We start from the raw sequence: 12,737 nt of genomic DNA on the forward strand, positions 1-12,737 counted from the left end.
CCACCACTGAAAGTTTTTCTTAACAACTCATGCAGTGCAAGTACAGATCTTTTATTCCAACTGACTGAGTGCTTAATTATTACCGGCTTGCCACTAACCAGCATGAGGTTAATTGATTTGCCTTGCCTCATGATGACCTTTAATAGCCTGCCTGCCTCAGTGTTTCCCAGAGCCGACTCACCTGTACCTGCACGGCGTCGTCGCTGGCCTCCTGCTCCGAGGAGAAGCTCTCGTATTCTTCCTCCGAGTAGTTATCTAAAGCAGAGAGAGGACAAGTAGGGATTTTAATCAATGCTGGCGAGCAGAAGACGCCTCATACATATTTCAGTGACCTTTTAAATTGGGTCCATATTTAGTATTCGATAAAACTGTGATTAATTGTGCAGCCCTAACACAAACAGAAACAAATGTATACATACACAATAGATTTTAGTTTAGCATAAGAAAAAAAGAGGCTGAATGGGTTGAGTGGAGAATGCAAAAAATATATAGTAAGTGCAATGGGCAGATGTGTAGTCCAGGATGAAGGTTACTGCAAAGTGTGGAGACTAGGGATGGGGGCGATGGGTTGGGGGCCTTGTTGGTGAGGCTGACTGAAGAGGGGAAGAAACTGGTTTTATGGTGTGAGGTTTTGGTCCTGATGGAGGGATTCAAACTGTTTGTATCCAGGCTCTAAATATTCATGATGTACAGTACACACAGAATGCTAGGCTACCTGAATGTTATCGCTTTCTGCACAATTAGAGAGGGGAAAAAACACCCTGAACCCTGTGATCTCTGCTCTGTTTAGCCTGTCGGGCACATTGGGTGATTACGATGGCTTCCTGCTGTATTAACCTCAGAGAAGGGGGGGGGGGAAGAGAGAGAGAGAGAGAGAGAGAGAGAGAGAGAGAGAGAGAGAGAGAGAGTGTACCGGAGCATTTGATCTTCTGTCCTCCCTGCAGGGCTGCCTCCTCGTGGTCTATTGGCTGACTGGACAGGGAAAAGATCCAGATCTCGGCCACCTTGCCCAGCATGTCTTTCTGGTTGCTGCAGAGAGGCAGAACCTGGCCTCCCTCAGTCGGGTGCTGCATCACCTGGGAGCGGGGAGAGAAAGGAGAGCAGAGGCACAACATGAGACAGATGGGGGGGAATGTAGTGAGCGGGATATTTCACGTCCATGTAGTCCTTTTCCTCGACGTTCCACGTCTGGGATTGCTCCGGTGCCGCAGGAAATTCCGTCGGATGCACGACTTTTCGTTATCCGTTACCTTCTGTTTTCTTTGTGTTGGCATTTTAAACTCTGGTGGATTTCTGAGGACTATGGTTAACTGCTCCTCAGATCTCTGCAGGGGAAATCCAGACAGCTAGCTAGACTATCTGTCCAATCTGAGATTACTCTGTTGGTATAATCACTGTTTTAAAACCCTGTAATGCTTAAAATCTAATTTCATAAGTAGACAATCCTGAAAAAGTTGTAGTTGCATATCGCTGAGGGTAGTCGACTTAATTTTAAAGAATTGTTTGTATCCTAATTACCTTTTTTGTTCTCTTTCCATTACCTTATCTGCACAAACCCACACATTCACACCTGGGAGCTGCTCAGTTTAACCAGCCTGCGTTTTCTGCTGTTTGAAACTGAGGCTCTATTGAAGCAGCTGTGTTTGGCTCAACAGAACCTAATTATTTACTCAGTGCCAATACATTCTGGACACATTTTACACTCCAGAGATTAAAAACTCTCAGCTCCAACCAGGTCACTTCAGGACAGCGCCGCCCCAAATGTGGACGAGTCTCTCTGTTCTGTTGCAGTCCGGTGAAACCAGTCAGCCATTAGCTGTTTACACCATACATATCTTGTGTGATATGTTGTGTTAGAGCCTCTTCATATACTTGACTTAAAAAACTGAGAACCATTTCTTCTTCTTCTTCTTGTGGTAAAGTACAGTGTGTTTCTTTTTTTCCTCACAGGCGCCAAAATGTTTTCTTTTTCTTTCCTCAGCTGCTGAAATATGACCTTAATAAGCTCCACAGAGCCTTATCAGCCATATGGGAATGTCTTAGTGCAACTGCAGCATCTGCACTGGAAGATATTCATCTGAAGCAAGTATGTTATTCTTGGTTTTCTTAAAACACAAGAAACAGGTTGACAAAAACAGCCTCAAGATTACTTGTCTTTTAACAAGGGAGTTTTCCTTATTTCTCTAAGGATAATTTGAACAAAATTAATTAGTACTGAGAAAAAGTTATCTGTAGTCTTTCAAAGATAAAAGTATTATTTTTCTAACTAATTCAAGGGCAAAAGAGCTAGGATTTATAGTACAGGAGGCACTGCCAATCCCCAGGTGAAGATGAGGAGGACCAGGTCTAGTAAATGTCAACCTGCAGCTCCAACATCCACCATTTTCTCATTATATTTCCACAGCGGCCCTGACACAAACAGCCTGTTAGAGCTGATGCACTCTTATGCTCCTGCCGGCACTCCAAAAAGTGCAATGGGAGTAAGCTGCAACCTTGTTTTCCCCTACAAACAATATTAACCATCATTTACTTTTATATAGATAACATGGATGCAGGTTTGTTACAGCGACGTCATACTGTACCTCGGCCATATCGATAGATCCCACTGCCAGAGTCTTGTAGCCCAAGATAGTTCGGTTCTTGTATCTCTTCCGCCTTTGCAGCAGGATCTGCAGCTTGTTTCCTTCTCGTTTTAAGAAGTGAGGGTACTGAAGGGAGAGAAAACCGGGAAGAGAGGAAAAATTACTAATGAACGGAGGAAGAAAAAGTACAAATGACTCACTTAGAATTTAACTGCTCATGTTCTATATTTTTCTTATTGTCAACAAATCCCATCAAAAGACCAAAACCAGCAAAGAATCGACCCTTTTTAAGTAGTGTCTGTGCATTGCATAATTTTATTGCTCTGTGCCATAGAGCTCCACTGTCGCACAAAAACTATTACACAAAAAAACACCAGTGAGCCACACTGCTGCACTGGGTTACATGTTCCTTCATTAAGATCTACATGGGTACTGTAAATACTCACCAGAGCACCAAATCAGCTGAAAATAGTCCCCGAAAAAAAAAGTGTAATGTGTAATGCTTGTAAAGCGCCTGAAAACTCGACTTTAAATGTAAGTATTTCTCTCATATATAGAATATGCATGACTTAATAAATGAGTTATAACTTGTAAAGATGTAAACACTCAAAAACTCTGCTTCTTCAGGACTGTGGATGGGTTTTTTTGTAAATATTGATTTCACAATTAATGATGTGGCAACATAAGCAAACCCCCACATGTCTGTCATAATGTTGTTTTTTTCAGATTTTCTTGGCATTATAGGCCTTCATCTGATAGGACAGCCTAGACATGAAAGGGGAGAGAGAGAGAGAGAGAGAGAGAGAGAGAGGGGGGGAATGACATGCAGCAAAGGGCCGCAGGTCGGAACCGAAGCCACGGCCGCCGCGGCGAGGACTGAGCCTCTGCACGTGGGCGTGCGCTCTACCAGGTGAGCTACCCAGGCGCCCTGTCATAATGTTTTGATTTAAACGCAGCTAATTATGTGACTATTATCACCTTTTTCAAATTGAGCCACACCCACAAAAATCTCTCATGTGACATAACCAAAGCTGTTGTGAGAAGATGATTGGGAAAATAGGTATTTGATCAAACTACAGTCCTCTGCTGTTTTGGGAAATTATTTAACCTTCTTTATTTGTGATTGGTTTTAAAGTTGTACATCTTCAGAAGGAACCGGGGAAGCTGGAGAAGTTGTAAAAGCATAGAGAGAAGGACTTGGATTTGTTGGCAATAACAAAAATACAGAAAAATGTATTTCAGCAATATACAAAAGACAGCTTCATATCTCTTGATATCTAATGCGTATTTGAACAGTTGCCATAGTAACCGGTTTAATAAAAACTCATCCCACACATACTTAAATCTGTAAGATCTCACTTCAATAAAAACAGCAAATAAAGACCTACAAAATATTCATAAATGGTTTATTTGGTGACCTACGATGTTTATTTTGAGCCAAACAGCAGCATGGAGACTTTTTTTTTTTACCTGCAGGGAGAAGGTGAGAGCCAGATCAGTCTCCACAGACCCACTGGGTGGCAGCACTATCTCATGGGACCTCAAAACCCGTTTGGAGCCCTGTGGAAAAACATAAAAAGAAGGTTGGTGTTCAATTTTGTGGGAACTCTTCCCTAAGAGGTAATCTGTGTCTCTGTTTTTCCCTCTGCAGCAGTGGTGCAATGCAAGTAGAATTAATTTAACAGGATTCGACACATTTTAATACCTGTGAGAACGTAGTGCAAATCCTACAATTTTACAAAGCAAGCTGGTCTATTTTACTGTACATGTTTAATGCATTTGACCTATTTTCTGCTCAGCAACTGGTCACAACTGCATGAGAACATATCTTTGGCAAAACAATAGACCCCGATATGACGTTCACTATACTGGATCACATCTCAAACAAGTCTCTTACAACTCGTTTGAAGGTGGAAAAAAACAAAAAGAACAATAAAACATGCATTTAAAATGATCAGCAGTAAAAAAACAAACCACTATGGTCCTTCTTCTGCCCTTCATCAGGGGGTGAGATATACAAGCACGGGTTGGACATATTAGATATTATTCATATATATCCATCTTATCTGTTTGTGTGTAGCAGGTTTGTACACGCCTGCTCAATTGTGTGTTTCTGTACAACATACCTGGATTTTAACCGCTATGACCACAGAGATCAGCTCTTTATCAAGTTCCCTCATCACTATCAGCTTCTTCAGAGTCAGACTGCATAATCTGAAGAGAGAGAGAGAGTTTAGTACCACTGGGCTGTTTTTTAATGCAAAAACAGATGAGTCAGTCATTCACACACACACACACACACACACACACACACACACACACACACACACAGTGTATTCATTAAACGGTTTACAACTGAAAACACTACATGTCATCATCAATCAACAGGTTTAATGACCCTGGGCTGGCATGATCATTTCACAACATACAGCAGGTGTTAATGTGATGCTCTTATGCTGAGCGGCTAGAAGTGTGTGAGCAGGCAGCGGTCAGTGTTTTACCAGATCAGACCATTACATTAGCTTGGCTGATATCATTAGCTTATCACAGATTTATTGATATCTGTGTATATGTGTAGGCTGATAAGTAATACAAAATGGCAGGACAGAAATGCCAAAAGTACGTTTAAAGTGCTCATATTATGCTCATTTACAGGTTCGTAATTGTATTTAGAGGTTGTACCAGAATAGGTTTATGTGATTTAATTTTCAAAAAACACCATATTTTTGTTGTACTGCACATTGCTGCAGCTCCTCTTTTCACCCTGTGTGTTGAGCTCTCTGTTTTAGCTACAGAGTGAGACATCTCACTTCTGTTCCATCTTTGTTGGGAGTCGCACATGCGCAGTACCTAGGTAAGGACTACTAGCCAGTCAGAAGCAGAGTATGAGGGCGTGCCACGCTAGCAGCTAGGAGAGCATTATAACGTGTGTTACAAAGTGACCACGTTTGTCTCTGAAGTAAAGGCTGGACTACAATAGAGCTGTTTGGAGCAGTTTGTGAACAGTGTTCTCTGTTGGAGATGGTAAGTCCCTTTGGGGTGGACTTTGGGCTTTTTCACTTTGTAAACTTATAACGTGCACAAAAAAAGATATATAACACAATAAAGGAAAGGGAAAAAGCCAAAAAGCATAATATGAGCACTTCAAGGTAGTTTATCCACCAGAAAGCATATTACCACGTTCATTTCTCGATGTAAAATGTCCTTCTGAGTTGCTAAATCTGCACACAAACGGAAATACTCCCTGTAAAATTACAACTTGTTTCTTCTTTCTGTTTGTGACAAAAGAGGTATGTATTTATTTGGTGCATTTAAAAAAGGTACTAGTGGGTGGATTTTACTAAACTTTGGACAAAGCCAGGCGAGGTATTTCCCCCTGCTTCCAGTCTTTATATGCTACGCTAAGCTAATCATGTCCTGGCCCTAGCTTCCTATTTAAAGACAGTGACAACATTTTTTTAAATGTTTTCTCAACAAAAGACTAAACTGGTCACCGGAGCGACGGAGGAAGAACTGGCTACAGATCACAGAAACATTTCAAACTTCCTGCACTTGTTCGACTAACTTAATGTGAACCGAGGGTGTCGCGGCAGGCTGAGCTAAATCCCCTTTTACCACCACTTTGTCTGAGTGGTCCAGCAGACAGGCAGAGCAGGATACAGACACTGGAGCAGGATGATGGCATCGTGGTGTTGGGGGGGGGGTGCTGCTTTAGCAAGCCTGTCACGATTCTTTTTGAGACACTTCCTCAAAAGAAGAAAGTGAAAAAGAAGGTTTTTTGTTCTTTTGAGCCACTCTTTGGTTCCTTTGACTGAATCATTCAGTAGAGCTGCTCTGAACGGGCTCACAATCTAAAGGCTTTTACTGCAAAACCAACGTGGAATGACATCACTCCTAAATTATTCTGGGGGTAAAACATTGAATGTCGTTCAGCAGCGGGAAAGGCTATTCAACAACAGCAAAGGTCCAAGGCACTTTCTTGCAAAAAGTTAAAAGCCTTTATTTACATATTTCATGTTGAAATTGTTAGTACATTAAAAATAGAGCTAGGTAGCAACCAGATGCACATTAATGTACTAACAATTTCACTATGAAATAGCAATCATAATAAAGGCTTTTTAACTTTTTTGCAAAAAGAGTGCCTTGGACCTTTCTTCTTTTTTGAACTTTGGTGTTCCCTTCCAAAGAGCACATTCATGATTTGATTTTTCTTCTTTTTAAGCAAAGGTTTATTGTCACACAGAGTAAAAGATGTGGGTCAAAACTGTGTGACAATGAGTGACCGAGGAGAGAGAAAAGTGCTCAGCGCTGAGTGGAGGGAGGCAACAGTAATACACCGATATCCACTGTCATTTAAGGACTGAGGAGTTTGGATGTAATTTAACTCCTCTCCAATTCTCCTACTTTGAGAACTGGAGGCAAAACATTGACGAGAAAAGGTGAGGCACCAAACAAAAGAAACATCAGGGCTAACAAGTCAAGGGCTTTCAAAAAAAAATCACACAGTGTGCCGAGTGACATAACGCTATGTCTCTGCAGCAGGGGGCCATCAATCAGCCTCGAGAGAAAGGAAAACATCGGGACCTAGAGAGAAGAAATCATGACAATGGCAGGTTTGAAGAAGGCCCAGCAGGCTGAATGAAGACCTTTCTCTTCTTCAGCTGAGCTCAAGAAATCTCAAGCACAATGGACACAAGCCAATGAAGGCTTGCATTGTCTTCAGTTCTCACACAGACAATACGCAGCATTCTTGTACTCCTGTTTTGTATTCTACCCTGTTCCCATTGGTCCCAAGCCCACAACACCATCTATTTCAGTTATGCTAGGTGACTGGATGTTGGTTTGCGTAGGCAGCCAATTGATATCTGCCACACAGACTGCTCTGCTAAAAAGTCACATTTTATCCCACACAATGGCTTTATAATTTAAGTACTGCATGCTCGAGCAGCTAATCTGTCCACAAGGAACAGCACTGAAATGATATGTCTAATGAAACAGCACTCCATTTGTAAGAGGATCTGTACTGACCCATTTCTCTTTGGTTGGTGTCACACAATTTTGAGACGAGTGCAATTTAAAGTGGTATTATTTATTATTTATTATTAATTTAAGTATTTATTTATTATATTTATAGTGACACGCAATAGCGAAAAGTGTCAGTACGCTTCAAACACAGCGTCCGTGGAACAGTGTCCGAAACCAGCACTTCAACTGCAGAATCAGCGGGGGTATGTCTGGGTGCAAATTTTTGAACTTTTTGAAATAGTAAATCCAACAATCACGACCACCTTATGCAGCAATTGACCGTGTGAAAATACACAAGGGGTTGAACTTCTCTCTCAAGCCCTCTCTTTTCATGATTAACACAAATGAAAGGAGAGATTCTCTTCAAGTATACACACTTGGTATACATATAAACACTTTTGCCGTTGGATGTGTTCAGACAACACTTATTGGTCAAATGCAAATTGAGGCAGGCCATATCTCTAGTCCAGAGGGTGGTGTCATACCTGAGCAGTTTGGAAACGGCTAAAAATCCCAGCAGAGGAATAAAAAAACCCTAGTATCTATCCATCAACTACCACAAACACACAGATGGATGTTTTTTTTTTTGCCACCATTGGCACTCGCTTTCACTGGTTTTCAATGGTTGTGCTGAGCAGGGATGATATACACACTAGGACTGTTACGCCTTCTTTATGACTGCAAGTCCTGAATCGCTGGAATCACTCCACTTTCCTTAAACCCTTCTGACATAGTTACACTAGGTAGAACTAAAGAGTACTTATAGGCGTGGAGAGAAGTGTATTTACACCTTTTCAGCAGCTGGCTAGAATGTGTCTAGCTCTATTGAATCTGGCTCTATTGAAGCAGTGATGGAGTACTCGAGTCCTGGACTCGGACTCCAGTCCGACTCGAGTTGCTATTCTCTGGACTTGTGACTCGACTTGGAGTCATGCACTGATGACTTGGACTTGGACTCGAGGATTTATGAAATTGGACTTGAGCATTCATGAAATGAATGCATGGACTCGGAATTTGGATGAAGTTTCTGACTACTTTTTAATGTGTAATAGGCAGTGATGGAGTACTGGAGCACGACTGGAGTCGCTATTCTCTGGACTCGTGACTTGACTTGGACTGGAAAAACTGGAAACTCGAGACTTAACTACAACAACACTGGTTGATGCAGTGAGGAGTTATCAGCCTCAGCAGTAAGTGTAGCTCGGACGTTCTCTCTGTTCCTTCTTTGATGTACAGAATGATATATCAGAGCAATACAGCCAAGTGCAGAGGTTTCAATCAACAGCTGCTGCCTTTATCACTCTGAGCTGAAGTCGAGGACACGCTCAATGCCACCAGTCAATGCATTCGTGCCCTGAGCTTCTGTCGGTGTGTTTACGGACACGCATTCAACACAGCAAAGCACACTGCTGCTGTTTTGGCGCTGCAGCAAAGCACCCTGTTCCCTGTTCCGTCCCCTCGCTGCAGCCTCAGAGGGACTGTGGTCTGCTGAAACACACAGCCCACCGCCTGAAGCATGGCCCTACCATATTCTGATCCAGTACACAGCACAGATGCTCTGGCATAGGCCGGGGGGGGGAGGACCAGCAGGCCCCAGTATGGTGCCCTGATAGCACAGTCACAATCACTTAATCTGCCAAGAACAACAAACCAACAGGAATGTGTTTTGGTGTCACCGATGCAGAGACGCAACAACACCGTACTGAGTGTAAACAGGCTGTAAATCCTGCTACGCTTATCAATCTTTCCTCTGTGAGGCTGACAGGATGTTCACTGTATTTTTTTTTTTAAATAGATAAAAGCTGTGCATAATGTAATAAGAGTCACTGCTACTTTACTACTGCTCCTGCTGCCGTTGCTTCTTTCCTAATACCATTTCAATTCTGGACATTAGTACAATTTTGAGGTACTAATTATCATTTTGTGCATCTTTATACTTCTATTTCTCTCCACTGAGGTAAATATTATACTTTCTACTCCACCAAAATGTATCCTGGAGAAATGCCACTAATACTACTTTCAGTGGCAGAATGTCACTCCTTAAAAACTAGTACTTGAAGTACAGTAAGTACTTGAGGTACTTCCATTTTATGTTACTTTATACTTGCAATACACTACATTTTGGAGGCAAAAATGATACTTTTTACTCCACTACATGTATTTGAAAGCTTTAGTTACTAGTTACTTTGCAAATTCACATTGTTAATATACATTTTAAATCAAATAATAAATTACGTGTTTCTATGGATTAAGCTACACCGCAGAATATAAAGTTGTTAAAAATTAGCTCACCTTTATCAGCTGCAACATTAAAGTGATGAACACATTAATGCATCAATAATTGTAATCCAATGCTCACGATGACAATGTCAACATGCTAATGTAATATTTACCATGTTCTTAGTTTAGCGTATTAGCATGCTAACATTTGCTGATAAGCAAATTAGCACTAAACACAAAGTACAGCTGAGGCTGATGGGAATGCCATTTGTTTTGCAGGTATATTGTGTTACAGCATTGGACAAATTGGGAGCATGAATGCCATTACAATCTATCCAATAGTTTTGTAGACTTTACTCGGAAAACCACATATGTCAACCTGATGGTGGCGCTAGACAAAAAGTCAAACGATCCTTAACGTGAGGAAGATTCATCCTCTGAGTACCATGGATATCTGTACAAAGTTGTACAACAATACATCCAGTAGTTGTTGAGGTATTTCAGTCTGAACTGACATAACTGCCGCTGTTTAGCATTGCTAAAGGTTTTGCATTTAATAGGTTGTGTACATTGGTTATAGAAAGAAAAGATTGGGAGGGAAATAAGGGTCCAGGGCCAAGTCAAACCCAGAGTAAGTTCCAATCCCACATACAGTCGACCATTAGATGGCGAACAGCTGCTTTGATAATGTAAAATGACAACTGATTGAATCTCTGGATCTTCACCTCCTGATTTGTAACATGCCAGAAGATTTGGCTGAAAGAAGAGCCAAGATCAGTAAGAGGAGACGGTACAAGCATGGGTTACAAGAGATGACACCCTACACCTGACCCTAACTCATGAGCATTGCCAGTCATTCATGTGCTTGTATCTTGACATGCTGACACTGGAGGAACACATATACTAACAGTATATTTCAAGACAGACAAGACCTCAGACTATTGGACTTAATGGCCGGAAAGCTGTTCTTTTTCTGGGGGCACGAAAAGGATAGAAAAATGTATTTTGAACTGTATTCATTGACACAAACAGCTAACTAGCTATTAATATCTTGACATTAGTCTGGCATTGCCAGACCTTCCTCCACGTGCTCTGGTTTACTGGCATTTCTTTAAACCAATCACAATTGTCTTGGGCGGCGCTAAGCACCGCACAGAGCAACGGTGCCTCTGCAAAATAGTTTGGGGGAGGAACTTGTTTTGACGGAACAGAACCGTTTTTTTTTAGTCGTTCTCCGATTGGACAGATAGTCAAGCTAGCTTTTACCCTCCAGAGATCTGAGGAGCAGTTAACCATAGTCCTCAGAAATCCACCAGAGTTTAGAACGCCAACACAAAGATAGCGAAAGGTAACAGATATCCTGAATAGATATATAGCTGAAATGAAAGACATCCGGAGGAATTTCCGGCGGCACCTGAACAATCCCGGAAGTGGAACGTCGTGGATATAGACATCTTGACATTCATGTAATGTGTACTGTAAAAAACATTGTTGACAATGTGTTAAAATATTTTTAATTTGAATATCTATCTATTATCTAATTTTTCTAAAGTCTAAGTGGTTTTCATAAGGGATAGTTGTCAAGAGAGCGACATGAGAACAGTCAGAAAGTGAGCGCAGATGTCGACTGTGTGAAGGTTGGATAACAAAAATATCTGAGGTTCAGTTTCAACTCCTGGATTTGATCCTTCTGAGAGTCGGGGCAACCGTAGACAGCGAGCCCCGCTGCACCGAGCGGCAAGCTGCATGGATAATGACATTTCTATACTTCACACTGCTACTTCCTGCTCTTCTGCGCTGGACCTCACCAACACACAGAGGCACTTAAAAATAGATGCTTGGACACGACGTAAGAATTGAGTTAATAGCGTATCAGATATCATGAGAGGAGCCATCGTAGGGCTTCCATTTGATTCCTCGACCGTACAATGGGTATTCCAGGAAATTTGAGCTAAAAGGTGTTTTTTTTTTTTTTTTTTAAAAGCGAATGATCATTTAGCCAAAAAAAAAAAAAATGAATCTGCTTTTCTGTATTCTGGCAAACTGATGGTCCTGTACATGATTTTATCCAGCAACAGCAGCAGCAATACTGTGTGTTGTGTACTGTATGATTGAGAGTGAGGCTTAGCAACCAAAGGGTAAAGGATAAACTGGAGGATTTATAATTTCATATTTCTGCATTATTTGTGATTGAATGTCACAGCCGAGCTCGGACAGAGCTCAAAGGTATTATTTAAAGTTACAGCCCCATGTCTCTACTGCAGTGCACTGTAATAGGATTTAAAGACAGTCAGTACTGTTTCAGTTCTGTATAGTGAAACTGCAATTCAGTGATAAATAAAGCATTCAGTATCATAATAAGAGATTGGACATGTCACGCCTTTTTTAAACTTTCAATCTCTGAAAGAAAATCCAATTTCTGAATCCGCCAAATTGAAATTGCATTCAGGCCTACTCTGCAATGTCCAACAACACAGAAAATCATTTTCAGAGCACAGCAGTTGTGACTCCCCTGACCTCCAGCACTCCCACTTCTTTCACAAACCTCAGGCTGGCTGAGCTGGCACGCCAGACTGCATCAAATTATACTGAACCACCTTTTTTCTGCAATTCACGGTTATTATTCTGTCCTAAACTTGACATCTGATCTGGACTTGTTCACTAGTGTGTAAAAACTAAAAAAAGATTTGTCAGTGTTTCCTGAGACTCAGAACTTCTCAATATGTGTCCATCGTTTGCACCGTCTGGCTTCAATTGTTCAGGTTTTGGCAGATTCAAAGTATTGTAACTATTGCAGCTCTATCTGAAGGCGGGCAGCCTTGTGACATTACAGTAGGTTTTGCTTTCCTAATATCCCCGGTATGCTCAGTGGTCCGGTGACTGTGGAGAAAAAGCCACACACGTCAGCAC

General features: G+C 41.5%; 1 protein-coding gene across 2 annotated transcripts in view; it reads right to left on the bottom strand.

Annotated features, from left to right (window-relative positions):
- Positions 1 to 12,737, bottom strand: part of pacs2 (phosphofurin acidic cluster sorting protein 2) — a 68,462-nt gene that overhangs the window by 24,952 nt on the left and 30,773 nt on the right. For both annotated transcript variants that reach the window (XM_078277499.1, XM_078277498.1), the window contains exons 2-6: positions 4,709 to 4,796; positions 4,053 to 4,142; positions 2,583 to 2,708; positions 914 to 1,076; positions 182 to 255 (exon numbers count right to left, since the gene is read on the bottom strand). In XM_078277499.1, coding sequence (XP_078133625.1) covers positions 182 to 255; positions 914 to 1,076; positions 2,583 to 2,708; positions 4,053 to 4,142; positions 4,709 to 4,796 — 541 coding nt within the window. The remainder of the gene's footprint in view (positions 1 to 181; positions 256 to 913; positions 1,077 to 2,582; positions 2,709 to 4,052; positions 4,143 to 4,708; positions 4,797 to 12,737) is intronic.

Source organism: Sander vitreus, chromosome 20 (assembly GCF_031162955.1).
Source record: "Sander vitreus isolate 19-12246 chromosome 20, sanVit1, whole genome shotgun sequence".
Taxonomy (NCBI): domain Eukaryota; kingdom Metazoa; phylum Chordata; class Actinopteri; order Perciformes; family Percidae; genus Sander; species Sander vitreus.